The 25,130-nt window shown below is 47.7% G+C and overlaps 1 protein-coding gene across 1 annotated transcript in view; it reads left to right on the top strand.

Moving 5' to 3' along the window:
* The first annotated feature begins 11,109 nt into the window (after nucleotides 1–11,109).
* The window catches only part of rabgap1l2 (RAB GTPase activating protein 1-like 2), a 52,177-nt gene continuing 38,156 nt past the window's right edge, over nucleotides 11,110–25,130 (top strand). The window contains exon 1 of the mRNA XM_068037995.1: nucleotides 11,110–11,198. Within this exon, the coding sequence (XP_067894096.1) occupies nucleotides 11,151–11,198 (48 nt within the window). The 5' untranslated portion in view covers nucleotides 11,110–11,150. The remainder of the gene's footprint in view (nucleotides 11,199–25,130) is intronic.

Below are 25,130 nucleotides of genomic sequence, written 5' to 3'. Positions count from 1 at the left end.
TGTGTAAAATTAAAGTGCATGAGATTGTGGGCTAGTGTATTGCAATGGATAGGAAAATTGGTTGGCAGACAGGGAAACAAAGAGTAGGAATAAACGGGTCTTTTTCCAAATGCAGGCAGTGACTAGTGGGGTCGAGCAGGCAGATTATTATCTGAATGGCCATAAAACTGAGAGAGGGGAATATGCAACGAGACCTGGGTGTTCTTGTACACCAGTCGCTGAAGGTAAGCATGCAGGTTCAACAGGCGGTAAAAAAAGGCAAATGGTATGTTGGCCTTCATAGTGAGAGGATTTGAGTACAGGAGCAGAGATGTCTTGCTGCAATTATACAGGCCCTGGAATATTGTGTGCAGTTTGGTCTCCTTATCTGAGGAAGGATGTTCTTGCTACAGAGTGGAGCGCAGCGAAGGTTTACCAGACTGATTTCCTGGATGGCGGGACTGACGTATGAGGAGAGATTGAGTCGGTTAGGATTATATTCGCTGGAGTTCAGAAGAGCGAGGGGAGATTCCTCATCGAAACCTATAAAAATTCTAACAGGACTTGACAGGAGTAGTTGCAGGAAGGATGTTCCCGATGGTGGGGGAGTCCAGAACCAGGGGTCATAAGTCTAAGGATATGGGGTAAACCTTTCAGGACAGAGATCAGGAGAAATTTCTTCACCCAGAGAGTGGTGAACATGTGGAATTTGCTATACCACAGAAAGACAGTTGAAGCCAAAACATTATATGTTTCCAAGAAGGAGTTAGAATATAGCTCTGGGGTTTAAAAGGGATCAAAGCATATGGGGGGAAAGCGGGAACAGGAGTTGGATGATCAGCCATGATCATAATGAGTGGCGGAGCAGGCTCGAAGGGGCCGAATGGCCGCTACTCCTGCTCCTATTTTATATGTATGTTTCTATGAAAGGACAATGTTCAATTTGACCATAAGGCTTATGAAATGCCCAGTCAATACAACTGCTCTCACATACAGTGTACACCCTATTGTGTTCTCTGCACCACCCATTTATTCTCCTGAGGGCCAGGAGAAAGCTTTTTGACAGGATATCGCACACATACCATGATGGACGTGCTCTCCAAAATGGGGCTTGGGGAGGGAATCCGCAATGAGTTCAAACTGCTCTACACAAACATCAGTAGTGCAGTCTCAATCAATGGGTGGGAATCAGAAAGTTTTCCCCATCCAATCTGGAGTCAGGCAGGGCTGTCCTCTCTCCTCTGTCTTTATTTGTTTAGAGATGCAGCACTGAAACAGAACCCTTCGGCCCACCGAGTCTGTGCCAACCAACAACCACCCATTCTATACTAGACCGCAATTGTTGACAACCGCGATCGGTAGGTGCCGCTTGTTTTGGCACATAGCGACAGATTACCAGACAGCATGTGCCAACGAAACGTCCACGCACAGCCTGCAACTGCAGCAGCTGCCAGGACTAAAGATGGCGCTGCTCAAAAAATCACAGAGATGAAACCTAACAAACACGTGGCAGAATACAATGGCCGGAGTGAGAGAGTGGAGCGGATCAGCGCGGGGGCCGGGAGATCAGCGCGGGGGCCGGGGAGAGCAGCTGCGGGGCCGGGGAGAGCAGCGCGGGCGGAAGGGGGCCGGGGAGATAGCAGCGCTGGGAGACCAGAAGGTAACAGTGCCAGGGAGGGGAGAAAGAGGGAGAGTAAGGAAGGGGAGGGGGAGGGGGAGAGAAGAGGGAGGGAGGGGGAGAGAAAGAGGGAGAGGAAAGAGGGAGGGGAGGGGGGGGAGAGAAAGAGGGAAGGGGAGGGGGGAGAGAAAGAGGGAGGGGAGGGAGGGAGAGAAAGAGGGAGGGGGAGGGGGGGGAGAGATACGGGGGGGGGAGAGAGAAGAGGGAGGAGGAGGGGGGGAGAGAAGAGGAGGAGGGGAAGGGGGGAAGAGAGAGAAAGAGGGAAGGGAGGGGGGAGAGAAAGAGGAGAGAAAGAGGGAGGGAGGGGGGAGAAGGGGGAGAGAAAGAGGGAGGGGAGGGGGGAGAGAAGGGGGAGGGAGGGGGAGAGAAGGAGAAGGGAGTGGGGGGGAGAAAGAGGGAGAGGGGAAGGGAAGGGGGAGAGAAGAGGGAGAGGGGAAGGGGTAAGGAGGGGGGAGGGGGGAGAGCTGGGGGGAGAGGGAGGGAAGGGGAGGGGAAGGGAGAGAAGGGGAGGGGGAGAGAGGGGGAGGAGGAGAAGGAGGAGAGGGGAGGGAGAAGAGAGGGGGAGGGGAGAGGGAGGAAGGGGAGCGGGAGGGGGGGAGTGGGGGGGAGAGGAGAAGGAGAGAGTGTGGTGGGAGCATGCGCCAGAACCCGAAGAGAAGCCTAGTGGCGGCAGCCAGCGAAACGGAAGAGGAGCCCGTGCCTTTCTGCCTGCCATGCGCCATAAAAAAAGACCTTACTGGCCCAGTCCCCTGACCCGACCTGGTCATCCAAGGTCTTCCCCGCCACGCTCGTCTCCCCGTGGTCTCTCGGCTCTCGTCCGGCCCTCTCCATTCAGCCGTTCCCTCCAGCTGCGGATGCCCAATCCAGTTGCTTTCTCCCCTTCTCCACAGTACTTCAGGCATTGCAACTGTTTGGTCCCTGCATTTTGCATGCTCCCTCTCCCCACCCCTCCCCGGCACTCCCCATCCCTCCCCCTCTTCACCCACTCCTCCCTCTACCCCCCCCACCATAGTTGAATATCTGAAGTGCAGTTGCAAAGTCGGGGAAATAGCATGCAAAACAAAACCTCAACAATTCTGGGTTTCATTATTGAAAAGTTTTATTAAGTTCATTAAGTATCCGAGGAACTGCTGTGCATGGATACATGAGTGTTGTGTCCAGCATTCCCGTTAGACAGACAGGCCGAGTCTCTGCTATGCACAGCTAAAGAGATTGTTCCTGGAGAGCCTTGTGGTGAATAAACGCTTGGCTCTCTATTCCACTACTGTATTGTCCATGTGAAGAAGGCAAAGTCACAAGAGTCTGAGCTCAGTCTATTCTTGGTGAATGTTCCCCAAGCGCATCCCAATGTGCATTCCCAATTCATCCATAAATGCAATGTTCCTTTCCACATCGTGACCAGCTCCGCAGCATGATCCAGTTGCCTTCGTTGCTTGAATGCTGACCTTAAGTCTCAAGGATTGTTTTCTCGACGGCATGTTTTACATGAAAAGAAATAAAGCAAATCAGAGTCAGAGCTAGCCTCCCTCCATCCACTGAAATTACTGTTGCGCACACCTTTTTAAGTTCTGCAGTGAAGGCACCAATTGATAACGTCGCCAATGAAGCACTTATTACCCACCTCAGATGCAGGAATCATCACATCCTTGCGTCATCTCCTGCACTGCCTCCTTTGCTTGAATGCCGTCCTTAAGTCTCAAGGATTGTTTTCTCAAGGGCACGTTTTACATGAAAGAAAATAAGGAAAGAACATCAGTGTCAGAGCTTCCCTCCCTCCAATGAAATTACTGTTGATCATGCTTTGTGTTCTGCGGTAAAGGCATGTACTGATAACACCGCCAATGAATCACTTAGTACCCACCTCAGCTGTAGGAGTCAGGATGATGTAACTGCCCCTATCTCGTGATGGTTCAATGCTGCTCTCAGGGAAAACATGAATGATGTGAGGGTGCTGGAAAAGAAGCACATTTCTTTTGGGCTATGAACATAAAGCTGGCCATTTAGCCCAGCAGTTCCCTGCCAGTGGTTATGTTACTCGTGCGTCTTTCCATCCATTCCCATTTAATCCTGCCTACTACTATCACCAGTTGTGTTCACAGCAAGAGCATTCACATTTCTGCTACCACTGGACACGGCATGCTTGTTTCTTTTAGTGCTCAGTCTCTTCTTGCTGAATGTTCCCCAAGTGCTTGACCCCTTTGGACGCCCTCTCTGCTTGACAGGCAGCAACTGGCAATTGCGGAGTCTCACAAGGCTCTGCATGGTTGTTTCAACGTCAGATGGGGAAACAGGTGGCTGTGTGTCCATGAGCACTGCCCTGATGGGTGTAGGAGCAGGTAACTGTGTGTCCATGAGCACTGCCCTGATGGGTGTAGGAGCAGGTAACTGTGTGTCCATGTGCACTGCCCTGATGGGTGTAGGAGCAGGTGACTGTGTAAGTGAGCAGCAAGGAGAGGGTACCGCAGGTAGGGGAAGTGGAGATTTGAACAGGCAGGCATATGTATGGTCCATCAGATCATTAGGCCAGGGGGTGAGACGCTCAGGATCCAGGGTTTGTGACACGTGACTGATGTCCAGCGCGCGGCCACCTCCATCCGAAGGTGCTTCCGGGCAATTGTTGGGCATAGTAAATGGCTCCATCTCATCAGCCAGTCCTTGCTGCCAGCGTAGAGTCTGTTGCCGCAGCCAGTCCAGTCTCCTCATGAATGCTGCCGTTCCACTCTGCAGAACGGCCTGTTGTAGCTGGTACAATTGATCTGAAAGCAAGCGGTATTTTTCATTGTGGCTGAGGGGCCTTGGCTGTTCCTCTGTAATCACTATGGCAGCAGCCATGCCTGTCGTCGTTGGTGTCTGAGATGCACGCCAGCGACAATTGGGGGCGAGCCTGTCCAAAGGCAGACCCAGATGCCTCTGCACAACAACAGCATATTTGCAGGGCAACAAAATCTGAATGGAGAAGATGCAGCTGCAGGTAGCCTGGCCATCATGTATCTGCAGTGTGTACTGTTTGGCGCCAGAAATCACAGTCACTGTGCCTTCATCCTGCTACATGCGGTGGCCCAGCCAATGGAAATGTTTTCAGAGCAACTCACAACAGGGACTGGAGAACATGCGGTGGCCCAGACAATGGAAATGTTTTCAGAGCAACTTACAACAGGGACTAGAGAACATGCGGTGGCCCAGACAATGGAAATGTTTTCAGAGCAACTCACAACAGGGACTGGAGAACATGCGGTGGCCCAGACAATGGAAATGTTTTCAGAGCAACTCACAACAGGGACTGGAGAACATGCGGTGGCCCAGACAATGGAAATGTTTTCAGAGCAACTCACAACAGGGGCTGGAGAACATGCGGTGGCCCAGACAATGGAAATGTTTTCAGAGCAACTCACAACAGGGGCTGGAGAACATGCGGTGGCCCAGACAATGGAAATGTTTTCAGAGCAACTCACAACAGGGACTGGAGAACATGCGGTGGCCCAGACAATGGAAATGTTTTCAGAGCAACTCACAAAGGCAGAGCAGCTTACCTTGGAACAATCTCCTGTGTCAAATAAAAATGAAGCAAGTCTCCAAAACGAATAAATAATTCAGATAAAATGCCCGACGAAACCTCCGCTCCTTCCATTTTCAAAAAGTCGCGCCGAAGCTTTGACGCATGCGCAGAGGCCAAACTGGCGCGTCGGCGAGGAAGACGAAATAACGCGATGACGTCATCTGCGCATGCGCACAACGTTCCTGGCAGGTCGGACCGCAGCGCATGCGCAGAGATGAGGAGACTGTGCGCGCATGCACGTACCGCGCGTCTGCGCATGCGCAAAGCGGTCCTGGTAAGTCGGACCGCAGCGCATGCGCAGGGGGCATGAGACCGTCTGCGCATGTGCGCACCGCGGCGCATCCTGATGACGTTCTCCGATGAAGTAGCGTTGTCATGAATTACTTTGTTTATACCAACCCTACAGTAATCCCATATTCCCTACCACCTACCTACACTAGGGGCAATTTACAACAGCCAATTTACCTATCACCTGCAAGTTTTTGGCTGTGGGAGGAAACCGGAGCACCCGGCGAAAACCCACGCGGTCACAGGGAGAACTTGCAAACTCCGCACAGGCAGTACCCAGAATTGAACCCGGATCCCTGGAGCTGTGAGGCTGCGGTGCTAACCACTGCGCCACTGTGCTGCCCTGTTTGTTTGTTGTATAGAACCCTTTGCTGAGTCCATTAGGAAGGATGTGGGCATTAGAGGAATGACAATCCCAGGCAGCGGAGGCACTCGGAGCAAAACCTCCCTGTACATGGACGACGTTGCTGTCTTCTGCTCGGATCCACTGTCCGTTCGCAGACTAATGAGCATCTGTAGCCAGGGTACAACATAAACTAGGAGCAGCGATCTCTCTCCGCCGTAGGTAAGAACCTGGTCATCGGATCCGAGGTGTTCACACTGTTGCTGTATATGGCACAGGTCTGGCCCATACCTCACTCCTGCACCGTGGCGGTCACATGAGCCATTTTCCACTTTATCTGGAGATGCAAAATGGACCGTGTCCGGAGGGACACAATGTTCAAACCTCTGCATTAGGGCGGAAAAAACATACCCAACGTTGCCCTCATCCTGATGTCCCCTTTCGTGTGCAGCTGCATCAAGCTGTGTGTAGAGCCCCAGTATGAAAACACCAAGTGTTATTATGTGCTGAGGTTCTATCTGTCCCCGGTGTTGCGAAGTATGGATCTGGTCATATTGCCGTGGAACGCTCCATCCAGTTGGACCATGCCGTATCACCTATCCTTCGTGGAAAAGTTTGTGCACAAAAACACCTTTGACCACAAATCCATCAGTGGTCTGCACGGAATGTCCTCAAGGCCCTACGGGATAAGGAGATGGTGGATCCTGTCGGATGGTTCCCCGAGCAGACTGCCAAAGTCATTTGGCAGAATCCCTCATCACCAGAACTTTCAAACAAGCACGAAGACGTAGCTTGGCTGGTGGTGAGAAGGGCCCTCTCAGTCAGATCCTTCCTGCACGCCCGGAGTCTCACCCCCTCTACACGCTGCCCTCGAGGTGGCTGTGGTGGGGAAGAGTCTGTTGCCCACTTCCTTCTGGAATGTGCCTTTGCAAAGCAGGTGTGGAAAGAGATGCAGTGGTTTTTGTCGAGGTTCATCCCAAGCAGCTCTGTAACACAGGAGTCTGTGCTCTACGGGCTGTTCCCAGGGACGCACACCGAGGTAAACATTAGCTGCTGCTGGAGGACCATCAATTCGGTGAAAGACGCTCTTTGGTCTGCCCGAAACCTGCTGGTCTTCCAGCGCAAAGAGTTGTCCATGATTGAAAGTTGCAGACTGGCACATTCCAAGGTCCAGGACTATGTGCTGAGGGATGCACTGAAGTTTGGGGCAGCCGCAGCAAAGGCCCAGTGGGGAAAGGTCCTCCCGCCATAGTGAACTGAGGGGCTGGACCCATGGAAAACCATTCGGGCTGTATACACTGAATATGGTTTAGCTGTAAAATGTACATGGCTTGTAAAATGGAATGGAAGGTTGTGAGGCAACTCACTCCTTTTTGAAGAAAACTGATTTCCTTTGCACTTTTTGGAATGTCAACTTGCTGCTGTTTTGGACTGTTCTGTAATGTATTTTATTTTACAGATTTTTGTAAATAAAATATATTTTGGGGAGGAAAAGCTTATTCCCCTGAGGGAAGTTCTGTGTCAAGAGTCTTTGATTTCCAAAGATGATTGCTTGTTGGGCTTGAAGGGCACATTTAGAGATTCCTGCATTCTCAGCAGGGAGTATCACGACAGGAGCCGATCTCGGGGAGCATCTTAACACTGAAGCTTTAAAATTCTAACCTGGTGCACCTATGACTGAGGCTCCATACCATGAGGGCCGCATTACTGAATTTCTCCTGTAGTTCTAAGGAACTGGATCGCTGTGTTGGCCGCAGAGTTCTTCGAATGCCTGGTATCGCACTCCCACCATTCTATCCCTCCACTCCAAAATATCTCACTCGGCCGCCCAACCAGCCCATGTGTCAACCTGCACGCGTGATCACAAGCGATGAGAATCGGTAGACTTTTTGAGAGGGCATCACCATCTCTCTGGATCCTGCTGTCACCCAACACCCCCCGCATGGAGCTTGCAGCAGAGAGATGAGTGGGAGCCCCCTGGCTCATTTCATACTCTAGTCCCAGCAAATGGCCAATTGTAGTAGCTACACTGTCATCCCAGGTAAGTTCTGCTAAGTCCACACAGCCTGGAACTTCAGTCTGAGAGTATGGTCAAACACCAGGGAGCTGGGCATACAAATTCTTCCTTCTATTTCGTGCAGCCTACAGTGTTTGAAACACCAAACTGACCTTTCTGACCAAGCTGATAGATTCTAAGGCCTGTGTTCTCAGCACCTCAGTATGTCTGTGAAACATGGGCAACTTACAGCTCTCAGAAAAAGCTCAATAATTTTTATCTTTGCTGTCTGCAGCACCTAATTGTCAACTGTTGTACCTGGGAGTCACTAGCTGATGAAAGAGGGAAATGGCAACACATCCTGTGGACTGGTGTGCACTACCATGATGATCAGCTGCTACAGCAGCTTGGCAACAGACAACAACGTCAAAAACAACAACACTCCATGCCACTTGACAGCTTCACCTGCAACACTTGTGGCAGAACCTGCCTCTTAAGGAATGGCCTTCAGAGCCATCAACAAAAGTGCACCAAGAGAAGACGCTCCACTTAAATGGATTGTTTGCTGCATGTCCATCATCTTTCATAGATGGAAGGATGCCAACCAACCAACAATGTTTAAAACTAACCCCAGTAATCTGGTCGCTGTGATTGACTGATTATCACCTTGTGTGGTTAAGGATTCTTTTACATATGTATTTTCAGGGTGTGGTAATTTAAAGATAAGGCAACAAGCAATTAGTGTTGGGTCGCTCACAATTAAGGTTTCTTGTTCATTATATTTCTGTGTTGATCAGGAACAATTTCAGTTAGTTACATTATAGCTTTCTCTTTCTAGGAATAATTCACAGCCCGCTCCTTAATCGAATTCTAAAGCTGCTGGCTTTAAATCCTTTTTATAAACTGCTATTACAGACTAAAGCTCCAAGGTACAAAGGTCACAGCACATTTATTTTTCAGAGGCACAAGTTATGCATCAGTGTGTTTTTTCAAGAATAACAAAGCCAGGTGCAGCCAAAGACGCTCACAATAATTGGAACCGCCTGATACGTTTGCATATTCTGACTGGGAGCACAAGGTCTTGGAGAAGAGAGGCACAAGATCTATTGGGTGCAAACAGGCTCGCCCCTTTAATCAGAGATCAGCCCCACTTACCTATCTCCTTATCATATTCTTCAGTCACATCTCTGTAAGATGGTAACCATGGCTCAGTTAGTAGCACTCTTACCAGGGTCAGAAGGCCATGGGTTCGAGTCCCACTCTAAAACTTGAGCACAAAATCTAGGTTGACACTCCTTAGTACTAAGGGAGTGCTACACTGCTGGAGGTGCTGGCTTGCAGATGAGACATTACAGCATGTTGTCTTAGATGGATGTAAGAGACCATGACACTGTGAAGAAGAGCAAGGGAGGTGTCCTGGGGCCAATATTTATCTCTCAACCAACATCACGAAAATCAGATTATCTGGTCATTAACACATTGCTGTTTGTGGGATCTTACTGTGTGCAGTTTGTCTCTTGCATTTCCTGCATTCTAACAGTGAGTACACTTCACAAAGAACTTCATTGAAAAGTGCTGTACAGCTAGTGACTGGTGGTCACGAAAGATGCTTTAGAAGGTCTGTCTGTCTTTTCTTCACAATTTGTCTCTTAAACCTACATTCTGCTTCCTAGGTAATTCACCCCACGATTCTGTTCATATTTTGGATGAAAAATTTCCAGCTGATTTATTCCTCATAATTTTTAAATCAAAAACTGAAAGCACAGGAGACACTAGCAGCTCAGTCCACCTGTGAAAAGAGCAGGATAAGAGATGTGGGCCCAAAGGAATGAATTACACTTGTGGAGTCGAATGGCTTGTTCAAACGACTTAAGCAAAAAGCAAGAGACGATTAAATGGCTGAAGTAAGATTCCTCATTAGACAATAGGAGGCTCAAAGAGAGAATTTTACGACATTAACAATACACAAGGGAGTGTGTGAACAGCTGAGGTTGTGAAGCAGGTAGAAATGTGAGCAGGCAAAACTGGCAAAATGGGGCCGGCTGCAGCAGGCTGGGAGAAGGAAAAGCAGGTGGACACAAGGGTGAGAACCACCCTGTCAACACTCTGTTGGGAGGATGGGTTGGAACAGGAAAATTCCCTGCCATACAGTATCAAAGAAAGGACTTCTTTTATCCTGACAGCTTTCCAGTTAACCCTCCCCTCTCCTCTCCCAATCAGTGATTAGTCTTGTATTAAAGGATGCCTTTCTTAACCAACCAAGGATCATTTTGTGATGGTTGCTAACCTTTCTGATTTACGCAAGCAGTACCCCTTTGTGTTGACTACTTTATCTCAATGCTTTTACATTTCGAGGTTCCTTATCTCATTACAAGGCAAATCTACACAGAAACTGTTTTCACTGTCTGCTCTCAAGGTCTCACCCTTGCACTGCAAGTAAGCATTTTAAAACTTGACAATCTCCCAGAATCCCTTTGCCTTGACATCTTGTCTATACTATGCCCTATTTCCTAAGTTTTTCCACTTTAACCATGCTACAAAGAAGGGTTCTAATAAAGCTAAATGTTAGTTTATGATAAGTTAGTTATTAGGTTATAATAGCTGGATTTTAACAATTAGTATGCTGGTTAGTAACCTAATAATCTGACAAGAAGATTAAAGGATTTGTTAGGGTAGATAGAGAGGAACAATCCCCTCTGGTGGGGGAATCCAGAACAAGGGAAATAAAATTAGAGCTAGACCGTTGAGGGAGGATGTCAGGAAGTACTTCTTTACTCGAGGGGTAGTCGAAATCTGGAGCTCGCCTCTAAAAGCTGTTGAGGCTGGGGGTCAAATCAAAATTTTAAAACTGAGATTGGTAGATTTTTAAGAGTAGTCAGGGTTATGGAACCAAGGTGAGTAGATGAAGTTGAGATACAGATCAGCCATGATGTAATCTAATGTTGGAACAGGCTTGAGGGGCTGAATAGCCTGCTCCTGCTCCTATGTTTGTTTTACTTTGTCCCTCTGCTAATGGCAGACCTATCCCCATCACTGTGAGTAATGAGGCTCCCCCACCCCTCTGCCTCACTGTATTAGTTGCCAATGGGCTGTGTAACTATATGTAAATCTTTGATGGATGGGACTTCCTGACTTGGGCTATCAGCATCCTACAGCAATAGTGACCACTGCAGGCTGAGCTTGCTATAGACATATTCCAGAAATGGAGGTATCAAATGTTCCATATAGTTTCTACTAACAGCCCTTTCTTCTTCAATCTCTGCAGGTGCCAACAAAAAAACTGAAAAAATACGAAAAGGAGTACCAAACAATGAGAGAGCAGCAGGCACAGCAGGAAGATCCGATTGACAGATATAAGGTAGGGAATATTCCTGTCAGAGTGAGGCTTTGCAAAACTATCTTGGAGGTGATGTTGGGAGTGCACTGATGTGAGGGGTTTGGAATCACAGAGACTAATGCCTGTGATGGCACAGTTTATGGGCCTGTAGTCTGTAATACAGATCACACTCTTCTCTCAGGCCAAGCTCTGTGAGGCTGTGGGAAAGGAGCCATAAGGGAGCATAGTGAAGGGTGGAGCACTGGTCTGCCATGTCTGGTGCCACCCTTTGAGCTGGGCAGGACATGCTGTCAATAGATGACCAGCGGGAATATAAATAACTCGGGTGTAGTTTTGATCACCTAAGGTGGTCAGAGAGGAATTGCCCAGATTTTTTTTCCCCTCACATTGTGTTTTTCTGTTTTTCACCTCTCCCAGGAGATCAAACGGCCAGCCTATATATTGTAATGCACAAGGTGTCACACAATATCAAATACTGTGATATACCAGGTATTTTTCATTGTCACCACTGTCCCCCACCCCCCCCCCCGCCTCCTTCGCCCCCCAGCAATACCCTGTATCCAGAGCTCTTATGCCCAGCAGGTGAACAAGAGTGGTTTTGGCTGGCTGTTTCTCTGGGATATTCACTTACTGACGCAGAGTGACACGGTGTGTGGAAGTCCCAGGTGGGGGCCCATTTTCTATTCCTTGCTGGTGTAGCTGGACACATTTGCCAGTAAGTTCAAACCAAACCTGCGGGATCATTATTCATTGAGCATATATGGAACAGGCTCCATTGGTGGAAGCAGTCAGTATTGATTCATTCAAATACAGATGAGAATTCTTTCAGAAAATAATATTTTGGGATATAGCATACGAGTAATTTGAGGCAGGACATGTGGTAAGTGCTGGGGAGGAACAGGTGACTTTGAACCCATGGTTCTCAAAGCTTTCCACCACTGGGGTTTTCCTCACATTAAAGACCTGCTACCCGACCCGAACCTGATGGGACCCCACAATATGTGTCGGGTTCGGGTCGGCTCGGGCCAGACACGCATGGTAAGTGCTCTGCTGGTAAGTATTAAAATTAAAAAACTTACCTGAGCTGAGAGTCCGGGGCGTCAAGCAGGGAAACTGAGTCTGAGCAGTGAGCGAGTGACGTCTCTATGATGTTATCACACACACGCTGCAGCTTCCTGGAGTCAGAAGGTAAGTAAAGGGATGGTCGAGACGGGCTCGGGCCAGGCCGAGTCGGGCTCGGGCCAGGCCGAGTCAGGGTCAGGGCAAAATTGGAGGGACGCGGGTCGGTCTCGGGTTCGGGTCAGGTTCTTTTTCCCCAGCCTTTACCGCACATCGTGTCTGGGTCTATTGGAGACAAATTAATCACAGCAATCAATCTCTGTCAGTCAATAACTCCGTTACTATTGTATCATGCAATTACCAGGATGTTTAAAGGCAAACTAGATGGACTTCAGTCTTTTTTTGTCTGGTAATTGCTATGAAACTGCCCTGCCCTCAGGGTAACCAGAGCCGATTGAGAGCTGAGGGTGTACTAATCACAGCAGCATCCTTTGGAAACTGCAAGGGAACGGTCTCGCTGTGTAATTGTTAATACAGACCTGCACCAGAAATCCCCCGACCAGCATCCGTAACTTCAGTGGAAGATCAACTGAAACCCTCAGCTATTTACACTGATTTTCCACCATAATTACTGTGGCCGGTTAGGAGATTCAACCCCTGGAAGTAGTCAGGTTCAGAATTTAGTTTGTGATTTAAAAAAAAATGAATGGATTTATTCTGTATCCTACTAGATAAGAGTTACTTGGTATTTGCATTTTCCCCTTAAGCCTGTGATGACTGCATTTAATGTTACTTACATGAAGCAAAAAGGAAACAACTTGCATTTCTGGAGCACCTTTCACAGCCTCTGGATGTGCTTTACCACCAATTAAGTCTTTTTTGAAGTGTAGTTGCTGTTGTAATTTAGGAAATACAGCAGCTAAATTATCATAATCTGTTTTAGGGAAATAAAAACAGAAAATGCACAGCGTTCAGTTGGTCTGGCAACACCTGTGCAGAGAAACGAAGTTAACGTTTCAAGTCGTTGGCCTTTTGTTAAAATGTCGTTGACCTGAAACTTTGTGCCTCTCTGTCTGTCTGTGTGTGTGTCTGTCTCTCTCTCTCTCTTCCCCACACCCACACCCCTCGTCCCCCCACAGATGCTGCCTGACCAGCATTCTCTGTTTTCATTTCAGATTTCCAGCATCTGCCAGTATTTTGCTTTCGTATCTATTTTAGTGAAGTTGATTAAAAGAGAAACTCTCCTATTCTTCAGAATAGTGCTGTGGGATCTTTTACATGTACCTGAGAAGAAAGACAGTCTAATCACTCATCCGTAAGGTGGCATCTTAGAAATAGATGCTCAAGGCTCTGGAGTGGGGCTTGAGACCTTCTGACTCAGGCGAGGGTGCTAGCCACTGAGCCAAGGTAGACAGTACCGTATGATCCAAACACATATCTATCTATATCTCTAATGTTCTGCATGATGTGCAAAATGTTTATTAAGATGTCTAAGGGCCTGACTGCTCCTGCATCTTTGTAGTGAGTGCTGTCGCTGTATGATTAGAAATAAGAGGGAATGACTTTTTTTATTCGTTCATGGGATGTGTGTTTCTGACAAGATCAGCATTTATTGCCTATCCCTAATTGCCCTTGAGAAGGTGCCCATTCCAAAAACAAATTTTAAAAAAAGTATTCATTTCCTCTTCTTTCCTCTTGTGTACTGGGTCATCTTCAGTGCAATTCTGTTTGATTTTCAAACTTGTTGTGGAAGCAGTGAGCACAGGCACTATCCTTGTTATATTCTTGTAATTAATTTAGCTTTTCTGATGAAACCCAGTTGGGAATTTTTAATATCACTGTTTCTTCCACACTCCCTGATATCTCTCTTGATGCTCAGCTTGATCTGGTTAATTCTGCCCATTTCCTTCTCTTCTTTCAGTTCATTTCATTTCAGTAAAGTCTCTGATACTTCACGGATATGTACTTGAAATCGCCTTCCACTCAAAGAAATAGAGAAGCTCCCACCACTTAAGTAGGAGGAAGCCCAATATTTGCAGCAAGTCTGGACCGAGACCATCTGTATCTTGTTTAAAGGATTCCTTGGAATCTGTCAGTGTACATCCCTGCCTGGTAACTTCTTGGGACATTGGAAGGAAGTATCCAGGGTGCAGTTTCACATTTTGCAAAAAGCCTCTCATTTGAAGTTTCAGTATTTGTGTTGAATGTGCGTTTTTACTTGCTTATTGGTCTCCTTTATATGGTAAAGAAGAAAGAGCTTTTGTTTGTACAGTCTTTATCATCTCAGGATATCCGAAAGTGTTTTGTAGCACTACCTGTTGAAGTGGAGTCACTGTTACGTGGATAAATTTGTGAGGACCCCTGAGCACCAAATGAATGACCAGACAAATCTGTTTTTGGTGGCATTGGTTTAATATTGGCCAGGATGCTGGAGAGAAGTCCCTGCTCTACTTTGAATAGTACCATGGAATCTTTTACATCCACTTGAGAAAGCAGACAGAGCCTCGGTTTAGCATCTCGTGCAAAAGACGACAGCTGAGAACAGTGCAGCTTTCACTCAGCAATGCGCTGCAGTGTCAGCCTGGATTATGTGCTGTAATCTCTGAAGTGGGGCTCAATCCCATAACCATCTGACTGAGGCGAGAGCACAATCCACTGTGCCACGACTGATTCACTCTTCTGCCTGAAAGACTGGCTAATATTTCAGGTCTGAAGGGTCCCATTCCAGTTGTTAAATCTGGGTTTTCCCCCTTCACCCACTGACAGGCCTGCTGCATATTTCCAGCATTCCCAGATTTTCCTTTTGCCTCTATTCATTTATTCTGTAGCTACACTTGGGTGCTGCATGTGATATTGTCATTTATCAGTACTTCCTTTGTCAGATCCTGCTGGAAAAACTGGGGAATGGAGTGAATAATTTCAATGGTTAAATTTCATCTGATAGTTACTCTGTTATCAGCAACACACAAACTCAGGAGGAAGCAATTCTTCTCTCCACTGAATTTCAGCCCTATTTCATGGTTCATTTTAGACATTTTCCTGCTTTCCCTCCAAACTGATCCCAATTTCCTCTTTCTTTCTCTTCAGACCCTTGTAAATTCCTCTAAGTAACTATTTGGTCCCTTTTTTGAATGCTGTGCTTAGTTTACCATCGATCACTAAATTCCAATAACTGCATCAAAAAGCTTTCCTCACCTCCTTTATGTGCTTAACATGAGATTGTGGCTTCTTCCGTATCCATTGCCTGCAGTGCAAGTACATCTGTGTTAATCATATCTATTTATTTAATCGTTTTGTATATCAAATTTCCCCCTCAAAATTCCAAGTTCGAGATTACTGTTTTATTGTTATAGCTTTTCCTTATAATGTAGACCCCTTATCCCTGGTACCTGCATTGCCCTTTTGAGACCCCTCCATCAATGAGGAGCCTATAACTGCACACAGTATTCCAGATGTGACTTAACTTTTGTTTTATATAGTTGTCACGATCTCTCTCAATATTAATTTCCAAATCCCATTGGCCTTCCCAGTGTCTTTTTTGACACTGTTCCCACTTTTAAGAATTTGTCTTTTCACATCCTTCCTCCCCCACAGCATTAAGACATTTGCAATGTGTTACATTTACATTCATTATTGTTTCTTAATGTATTACTACTTTTCTAGTGTATTAAACTGTATCTGCCACTTGTTTGCCCAATGCTCCCTAGACCGGTTGATGCCCATCTGAAGTTTCCTGCATTCTTCCTCGCAGTTTGTATCATTCTTCATGTCTTAAGAGTGTCGATCATTCATTTTATATAAGGTCCCGATGCCGATCCTAAGGGCACCCCGCTGTTCACTCACTGCCTTCCAGTCTGAGAAATTAGGTACAGTAGTGTCATGGTTATGTTACTGGACTAGTAATCCAGCAGCTTGACTATGATTCAAAGAAATGAATTCAAATCCCACCACAGCAGTTTGAGAATTTGAATTTAATTTTAGAAATATCTGGGGAGAATAGTGCTGGGATCAATGAAAATAACACAAATCTGTCAGATTGTTTTAAAAACCCAACTGGTTCACTGATGTCCTTTTGTGGAAGGAAATCTGCTGTTTTCACCTGCTCTCGCCTCAATGTGGTTAACACTCAACTGCTCATTGAAGTGGCCTGGCGAAACACTTAGGGCAACTAGAGATGGGCAATAGATTCAGGCCTTGCTATCACTATCACCAAATACATATGTCTAAAATCCTGTAAAGGTGGAAGGGGCCACAAACTAATCACAAACTAAAGTTGAGATGGTCCTTGGAAAGAAAAATGTTTATTTTAAAACTTCTTTCACCAGTAACATGGGTGAGGCACAAGGGAATGATGGGAGTCCAAAATTGCTTGCCCGTTGCAGCAACTTCTGCCAAAGGGGCTAAAAGGGTTAAACGTATGAGGACAGGTTACATCAATTTGACTTGTATTCCCTTGAGATCTGATTAAGGGGGCAGAATAAAATTAGAGCCAGGATGATGTCAGGAAGAACTTCTTCACGCAAAGAAATCTGGAAACCACCACCCCCTCCCCCACCAACCAAAAAAACTGTTGAGCTGGGGTCAATTTTTGTTAGGTCATGGTTGTAAGGTTTACAGAACCAAGGTGGGTAGAGGGAGTTACAATACAGATCAGCCATGATCTCGTTGAGTGGCAGACCAGGCTCAAGGCCTGTTGCGGCAAGGCTCCACTGAAATGGCTGCAAATTGTTCTGGCGCCTGGATCGGGGACTGGACTCGTAAAGATCAGCAGGTCAGTTTTTAGATTAAAGTAACACATTTTAAAGTTGCCTCTGACACAGGGCACGGGATCAGCACCCTCAACACCTTTTTCTGGTGGGAAGCGGCGCTTGCTTCTCCTCGTCCACATCACCCTCCACCCCGCCACCCCCCCCACAAACTAGGCTGTCGAGTTTCTGCTGGTGTTTCCAGCACCTGAGTGAGGGATTGGGTCCATGCAGATGTACCCCGAACCACCAAAGATTTGTTCCTCATGGCCCCTCCCAATGACCCATAAACTTCAACAGAGTCCAGTATAACTGTACTCTGAAGACTTTCTAGGCCAAGATATTCTTTGTCTGCACCTGGTACAAGTGCTTGCTTTGTTTCCCCTTTACTGATTTTCATTCACTTGCAGAATGATACTAATGGATCGGTCTTTATCCAAACTCCTCAACTACAGCGAAAGCACTCTAATCACTGTAGGTTATAAAGCTTGTTTCACGCTCTGTGCACAGTATGGATACACTCAGCCTTCAATAGAATCAAACTGGCTCAATTTGTAGAGGCACTGAGAGACAGAGTACACCTATACAACCAGAGTACTAATTGTAAATGTTTCAGACCACAGAAAGAAAATGCCCCCTGCATTTATTCTACCAGTATATCGGAAATAAAAATTTCAGCTTTACTTTCGCAGACTGCAGTAATGTTCGTTATATGACATTGCAGTCTAGTGTGATTCACATGGACTGTGCCAGTGCCTAGCAGTGCAATGTAAATTTCCTTCTTTAAAACCTTTCCAAAATGGTCTCTTCCTCCTTCTTTACTCCTCATTTTCCTCTGCTTTAATAGCCCCTGCTCTTTCACTCCATCCCAGTCCCACAGGAATCAACAGTTGGCTAAAGAACTGGACTTCAAGTCCCCACAGTGTGTGAAATGAGGGTACCCTGTTGCATCCTCAGGCTCCTGCCTCAGGACCAGATTCAGCTGTGATCAACATAGAGGGTGTGGTGTTTCCAATATTAATTGGATAATTAATAGCGCAGCTTAAACTCAAGTGATAATTAATGGCTGACAGGCCAGTAACAAGCTGCCCTTTATAAAATATTCCCAGCTCATGACAGAACACTGGCATCGAATTTGATTCTCAGGAACCAAATCTGTATTATGTGTCTATTTTAATTTTGTTAGAATTCATGTATTAGATACTTCTTTGTAATTGTATTGAATAATTTATCAACCCAGAAAGCCTCTTGATATTTAAAGGGCATTGTCTTCATGAAAGTGTCTGGCAGACTTTTTAAAATTGTTTAAAAACACTTGATGCAATGATGTAAATGCATTAGTCTTTCCTGCCTGGGAATCATTTAACAACATGTACCTCATTTCTAATGAAGCCATGTCATGTTCCTTGCTCCCAATACCCTGATAATAACAGGTCTTTGGTGTTTCTCTCCCTGTGCATGTTATTAAAAAGTTTTACAAACATGTTTTGATGAAGACAATGCGTCTTTAACAGAGTTTGTCTGAAAGGTGGGTGTTTGAGTTCTCAGACCTCATCGACCAGCTTTAATAAAACAATGCAGTCTTTGTAGTTATGCTGAAATTGGGCTGAACCCAGGTTCTGATAAATACTGTATTTGAAGTTATTTATGGAATCGTAATTTGTAATAAAATTACCCTGTTACATATTGTAGCTATTTAGTTGTGTCTCTCAGTGAGTGAGCTATGCCTGAGATATTGATAGTCAACTGGACTTGCCATTCATGTCTGGTTCAGTTGTTGAGTAAGCGTTCTGGTTGCTAGGGTAGATCAAAACCATTGTAGGGCTCTCTGCATTCATACAGTGAACCTGGTCAGTGTAAGCTAAGAGACAGCTGCAGGGTTACCTGTTGCTTCACTCTCATGGTAAAGGCAGAGGGAGCAGACAAGGCTAAACCCATCATAAATATTGAAATTGGACACATCACGATAGATCGGAACCATCTCCATTTAGTAATTATTTTGAACAGCATTGCATTAAATACAAAATTCACCATTCCCCAGGACAAGGAGAAATTGCGTAGCAGATTCCCTTATGTGTAACAAGGCATCCAACTCGGAGCAGCAGCAGCAGCAGCAGCACACATACCAGCCGATTGCATGCTCTACCAGAAATGATGATAAGATGACAATCTACAGTGGATGTCAGTTCAGGAGGAAAGTGACACTGTTCAGCAAGAAATACGAATTTGAAGAATTGGTCACTGGGATATTCAACACAGTACAATTCAACTGAGAAACAATAAACAAAGCCAATCTCCACAACCATTATATCATTAGAGCTGCAAAAAATGAAAAAGGCATTGCAACCTATCGAGCCTGTTCTTCCTATACCCCATGTAAACTCTACCCTGTAATGGGCCATACGCACCTATTTAATCTCCTCCCACATCCAATGTGCACTTACCCTGTCATGCCTCTTACTGCTATGAATGTCCCTCACACTCAGTGCAATACTGTTAATGACCCCTCACTCTCTGAGGGGGTCACTGTTAATGTCCCTCACTCTCTGACGGGGGGAGTCACTGTTAATGTCCCTCACTCTCTGAGGGGGGGTCACTGATAATGTCCCCTCACTCTCAGGGTGTCGCTGTTGTTAATGTCCCCTCACTCTGTGAGGGTGTCAATGTTAATGTCCCTCATCTCTGAGGGGATCACTGTTAATGTCCCTCACTCTCTGAGGGGGTCACTGTTGTTAATGTCCCTCATCTCTGAGGGGGTCACTGTTAATGTCCCTCACTCTCTGAGGGGGTCACTGTTAATGTCCCTCATCTCTTAGGGGGTCACTGTTAATGTCCCCCACTATGTGAGGGGGTCACTGTTGTTAATGTCCCCTCACTCTCTAAGGGGGTCACTGTTGTTAATGTCCCTCATCTCTGAGGGGGTCACTGTTAATGTCCCTCACTGTCTGAGGGGGTCACTGTTAATGTCCCTCATCTCTGAGGGGGTCACTGTTGTTAATGTCCCCTCACTCTCTGAGGGGGTCATTGTTAATGTCCCTCATCTCTGAGGGGGTCACTGTTGTTAATGTCCCCTCACTCTCTGAGGGAGTCACTGTTAATGTCCCGCATCTCTGAGGGGGTCACTGTTGTTAATGTCCCCTCACTCTCTGAGGGGGTCACTGTTAATGTCCCTCACTCTCTGAGGGGGTCACTATTGTTAATGTCCCCTCACTCTCTGAGGGGGTCACTGTTGTTAATGTCCCCTCACTCTCTGAGGGGGTCACTGTTGTTAATGTCCCCTCACTCTCTCAGGGGGTCACTATTGTTAATGTCCCCTCACTCTCTGAGGGGGTCACTGTTGTTAATGTCCCCTCACTCTCTGAGGGGGTCACTATTGTTAATGTCCCCTCACTCTCTGAGGGGGTCACTGTTAATGTCCCTCACTGTCTGAGGGGGTTACTATTGTTAATGTCCCCTCACTCTCTGAGGGGGTCACTGTTAATGTCCCTCACTCTCTGAGGGGGTCACTGTTGTTAATGTCTCCTCCCTCTCTGAGGGGGTCGCTGTTAATGTCCCCTCACTCTCTGAGGGGGTCACTGTTAATGTCCCTCATCTCTGAGGGGGTCACTGTTGTTAATGTCCCTCACTCTCTGAGGGTGTCAATGTTAATGTCCCTCATCTCTGAGGGGGTCACTATTGTTATTGTCACTCACTCTCTGAGGGGGTCACTGTTAATGTCCCCTCACTCTCTGAGGGGGTCACTATTGTTAATGTCCCCTCACTCTCTGAGGGGGTCACTGTTAATGTCCCTCACTCTCTGAGGGGAGTCACTGTTAATGTCCCTCATCTCTGAGGGGAGTCACTGTTAATGACCCTCACTCTCTGAGGGGGTCACTGTTGTTAATGTCCCCTCACTCTCTGAGGGGGTCACTGTTAAAGTCCCTCACTCGCTGAGGGGGTCACTGTTAATGTCCCTCATCTCTGAGGGGGTCACTGTTAATGTCCCTCACTCTCTGAGGGGGTCACTATTGTTAATGTCCCCTCACTCTCTGAGGGGGTCACTGTTAATGTCCCTCACTCTCTGAGGGGAGTCACTGTTAATGTCCCTCACTCTCTGAGGGGGTCACTGTTGTTAATGTCCCCTCACTCTCTGAGGGGGTCACTGTTAATGTCCCCTCACTCTCTGAGGGGGTCACTATTGTTAATGTCCCCTCACTCTCTGAAGGGGTCACTGTTTATGTCCCTCACTCTCTGAGGGGGTCACTGTTAATGTCCCTCACTGTCTGAGGGGGTCACTATTGTTAATGTCCCCTCACTCTCTGAGGGGGTCACTGTTAATGTCCCTCACTCTCTGAGGGGGTCACTATTGTTAATGTCTCCTCCCTCTCTGAGGGGGTCGCTGTTAATGTCCCCTCACTCTCTGAGGGGGTCACTGTTAATGTCCCTCATCTCTGAGGGGGTCACTGTTAATGTCCCTCACACTCTGAGGGGGTCACTGTTAATGTCCCTCACACTCTGAGGGGGTCACTGTTAATGTCCCTCACTCTCTGAGGGTGTCACTGTTAATGTACCTCATCTCTGAGGGGGTCACTGTTAATGTCCCTCACTCTCTGAGGGGGTCACTGTTAATGTCCCCTCACTCTCTGAGGGGGTCACTGTTAATGTACCTCATCTCTGAGGGGGACACTGTTAATGTCCCTCACTCTCTGAGCGGGTCATTGTTAATGTCCCTCACTCTCTGAGCGGGTCATTGTTAATGTGCCCTCACTCTCTGAGGGGGTCGCAGTTAAGGTCCCCTCACTGAGGGGGTCACTGTTAATGTCCCCTCACTCTCTGAGGGGGTCACTGTTAATGTGCCCTCACTCTCTGAGGGGGTCGCTGTTAAGGTCCCCTCACTCTCTGAGGGGGTCACTGTTGTTAATGTGCCCTCACTCTCTGAGGGGGTCGCTGTTGTTAATGTCCCCTCACTCTCTGAAGGTGTCACTGTTAATGTCCCTCACTCTCTGAGGGTGTCGCTGCTGTTAATGTCTCCTCACTGTCTGAGGGGGTCACTGTTAATGTCCCCTCACTCTCTGAGGGGGTTGCTGCTGTTAATGTCCCCTCACTCTCTGAGGGGGTCACTGTTAATGTCCCCTCACTCTCTGAAGGTGTCACTGTTAATGTCTCTCACTCTCTGAGGGTGTCGCTGCTGTTAATGTCCCCTCACTGTCTGAGGGGGTCACTGTTAATGTCCCCTCACTGTCTGAGGGGGTCACTGTTAATGTCCCCTCACCCTCTGAAGGTGTCACTGTTAATGTCCCTCACCCTCTGAGGGTGTCGCTGCTGTTAATGTCCCCTCACTGTCTGAGGGGGTCACTGTTAATGTCCCCTCACTCTCTGAGGGGGTCACTGTTAATGTCCCTCACTCTCTGAGGGTGTCGCTGCTGTTAATGTCCCCTCACTGTCTGAGGGGGTCACTGTTAATGTCCCCTCACTCTCTGAAGGTGTCACTGTTAATGTCCCTCACTCTCTGAGGGTGTCGCTGCTGTTAATGTCCCCTCACTGTCTGAGGGGGTCGCTGTTAATGTCCCCTCACTGAGGGGGTCACTGTTAATGTCCCCTCACTGTCTGAGGGGGTCACTGTTAATGTCCCCTCACAGAGGGGGTCACTGTTAATGTGCCCTCACTCTCTGAGGGGGTCGCTGTTAAGGTCCCCTCACTCTCTGAGGGGGTCACTGTTAATGTCCCCTCACAGAGGGGGTCACTGTTAATGTGCCCTCACTCTCTGAGGGGGTCGCTGTTAAGGTCCTCTCACTCTCTGAGGGGGTCACTGTTAATGTCCCTCATCTCTGAGGGGGTCACTGTTAATGTCCCTCACTCTCTGAGGGGGTCACTATTGTTAATGTCCCCTCACTCTCTGAGGGGGTCACTGTTAATGTCCCTCACTCTCTGAGGGGAGTCACTGTTAATGTCCCTCACTCTCTGAGGGGGTCACTGTTGTTAATGTCCCCTCACTCTCTGAGGGGGTCACTGTTAATGTCCCCTCACTCTCTGAGGGGGTCACTATTGTTAATGTCCCCTCACTCTCTGAAGGGGTCACTGTTTATGTCCCTCACTCTCTGAGGGGGTCACTGTTAATGTCCCTCACTGTCTGAGGGGGTCACTATTGTTAATGTCCCCTCACTCTCTGAGGGGGTCACTGTTAATGTCCCTCACTCTCTGAGGGGGTCACTATTGTTAATGTCTCCTCCCTCTCTGAGGGGGTCGCTGTTAATGTCCCCTCACTCTCTGAGGGGGTCACTGTTAATGTCCCTCATCTCTGAGGGGGTCACTGTTAATGTCCCTCACACTCTGAGGGGGTCACTGTTAATGTCCCTCACACTCTGAGGGGGTCACTGTTAATGTCCCTCACTCTCTGAGGGTGTCACTGTTAATGTACCTCATCTCTGAGGGGGACACTGTTAATGTCCCTCACTCTCTGAGCGGGTCATTGTTAATGTCCCTCACTCTCTGAGCGGGTCATTGTTAATGTGCCCTCACTCTCTGAGGGGGTCGCAGTTAAGGTCCCCTCACTGAGGGGGTCACTGTTAATGTCCCCTCACTCTCTGAGGGGGTCACTGTTAATGTGCCCTCACTCTCTGAGGGGGTCGCTGTTAAGGTCCCCTCACTCTCTGAGGGGGTCACTGTTGTTAATGTGCCCTCACTCTCTGAGGGGGTCGCTGTTGTTAATGTCCCCTCACTCTCTGAAGGTGTCACTGTTAATGTCCCTCACTCTCTGAGGGTGTCGCTGCTGTTAATGTCTCCTCACTGTCTGAGGGGGTCACTGTTAATGTCCCCTCACTCTCTGAGGGGGTTGCTGCTGTTAATGTCCCCTCACTCTCTGAGGGGGTCACTGTTAATGTCCCCTCACTCTCTGAAGGTGTCACTGTTAATGTCTCTCACTCTCTGAGGGTGTCGCTGCTGTTAATGTCCCCTCACTGTCTGAGGGGGTCACTGTTAATGTCCCCTCACCCTCTGAAGGTGTCACTGTTAATGTCCCTCACCCTCTGAGGGTGTCGCTGCTGTTAATGTCCCCTCACTGTCTGAGGGGGTCACTGTTAATGTCCCCTCACTCTCTGAGGGGGTCACTGTTAATGTCCCTCACTCTCTGAGGGTGTCGCTGCTGTTAATGTCCCCTCACTGTCTGAGGGGGTCACTGTTAATGTCCCCTCACTCTCTGAAGGTGTCACTGTTAATGTCCCTCACTCTCTGAGGGTGTCGCTGCTGTTAATGTCCCCTCACTGTCTGAGGGGGTCGCTGTTAATGTCCCCTCACTGAGGGGGTCACTGTTAATGTCCCCTCACTGTCTGAGGGGGTCACTGTTAATGTCCCCTCACAGAGGGGGTCACTGTTAATGTGCCCTCACTCTCTGAGGGGGTCGCTGTTAAGGTCCCCTCACTCTCTGAGGGGGTCACTGTTAATGTCCCCTCACAGAGGGGGTCACTGTTAATGTGCCCTCGCTCTCTGAGGGGGTCGCTGTTAAGGTCCCCTCACTCTCTGAGGGGGTCACTGTTAATGTCCCCTCACTGTCTGAGGGGGTCACTGTTAATGTCCCCTCACTCTCTGAGGGGGTCACTGTTAATGTCCCCTCACTGAGGGGGTCACTGTTAATGTCCCCTCACTCTCTGAGGGGGTCACTGTTAATGTGCCCTCACTCTCTGAGGGGGTCGCTGTTAAGGTCCCCTCATTCTCTGAGCGGGTCACTGTTAATGTGCCCTCACTCTCTGAGGGGGTCGCTGTTGTTAATGTGCCCTCACTCTCTGAGGGGCCGCTGTTGTTAATGTGCCCTCACTCTCTGAGGGGATCGCTGTTGTTAATGTCCCTTCACTCTCTGAGGGGGTCTCTGTTAATGTCCCCTTACCCCTAGTGTGTCAGTGCTGCAAGATGCCATCGGGGCCTGCAATGAAGGCCCTGAATGTTGGCTATAGTTGAGGGAGTATGAGCGTGTTTATCCCTACGGCAAAGTCTATATTGGTGAGCGTTGTTGCCCAATGTATGTCATCCCTCGGTGTTGTTCGTGGGCAGCCTTGCATCCTGTCTAATTGTGTTGTTAATTTATTGCTGACACTTGGTTTTGCCATTTCTGGAACCAGAGCAATGTGCAACAATTATAGTTGCAGCTATTCCTCAAACTATAATGGGCACAATTTGA

Source organism: Heterodontus francisci, chromosome 8 (genome assembly GCF_036365525.1).
Source record: "Heterodontus francisci isolate sHetFra1 chromosome 8, sHetFra1.hap1, whole genome shotgun sequence".
Classification (NCBI taxonomy): domain Eukaryota; kingdom Metazoa; phylum Chordata; class Chondrichthyes; order Heterodontiformes; family Heterodontidae; genus Heterodontus; species Heterodontus francisci.
This window is presented reverse-complemented; position numbering and strand designations above follow the sequence as displayed.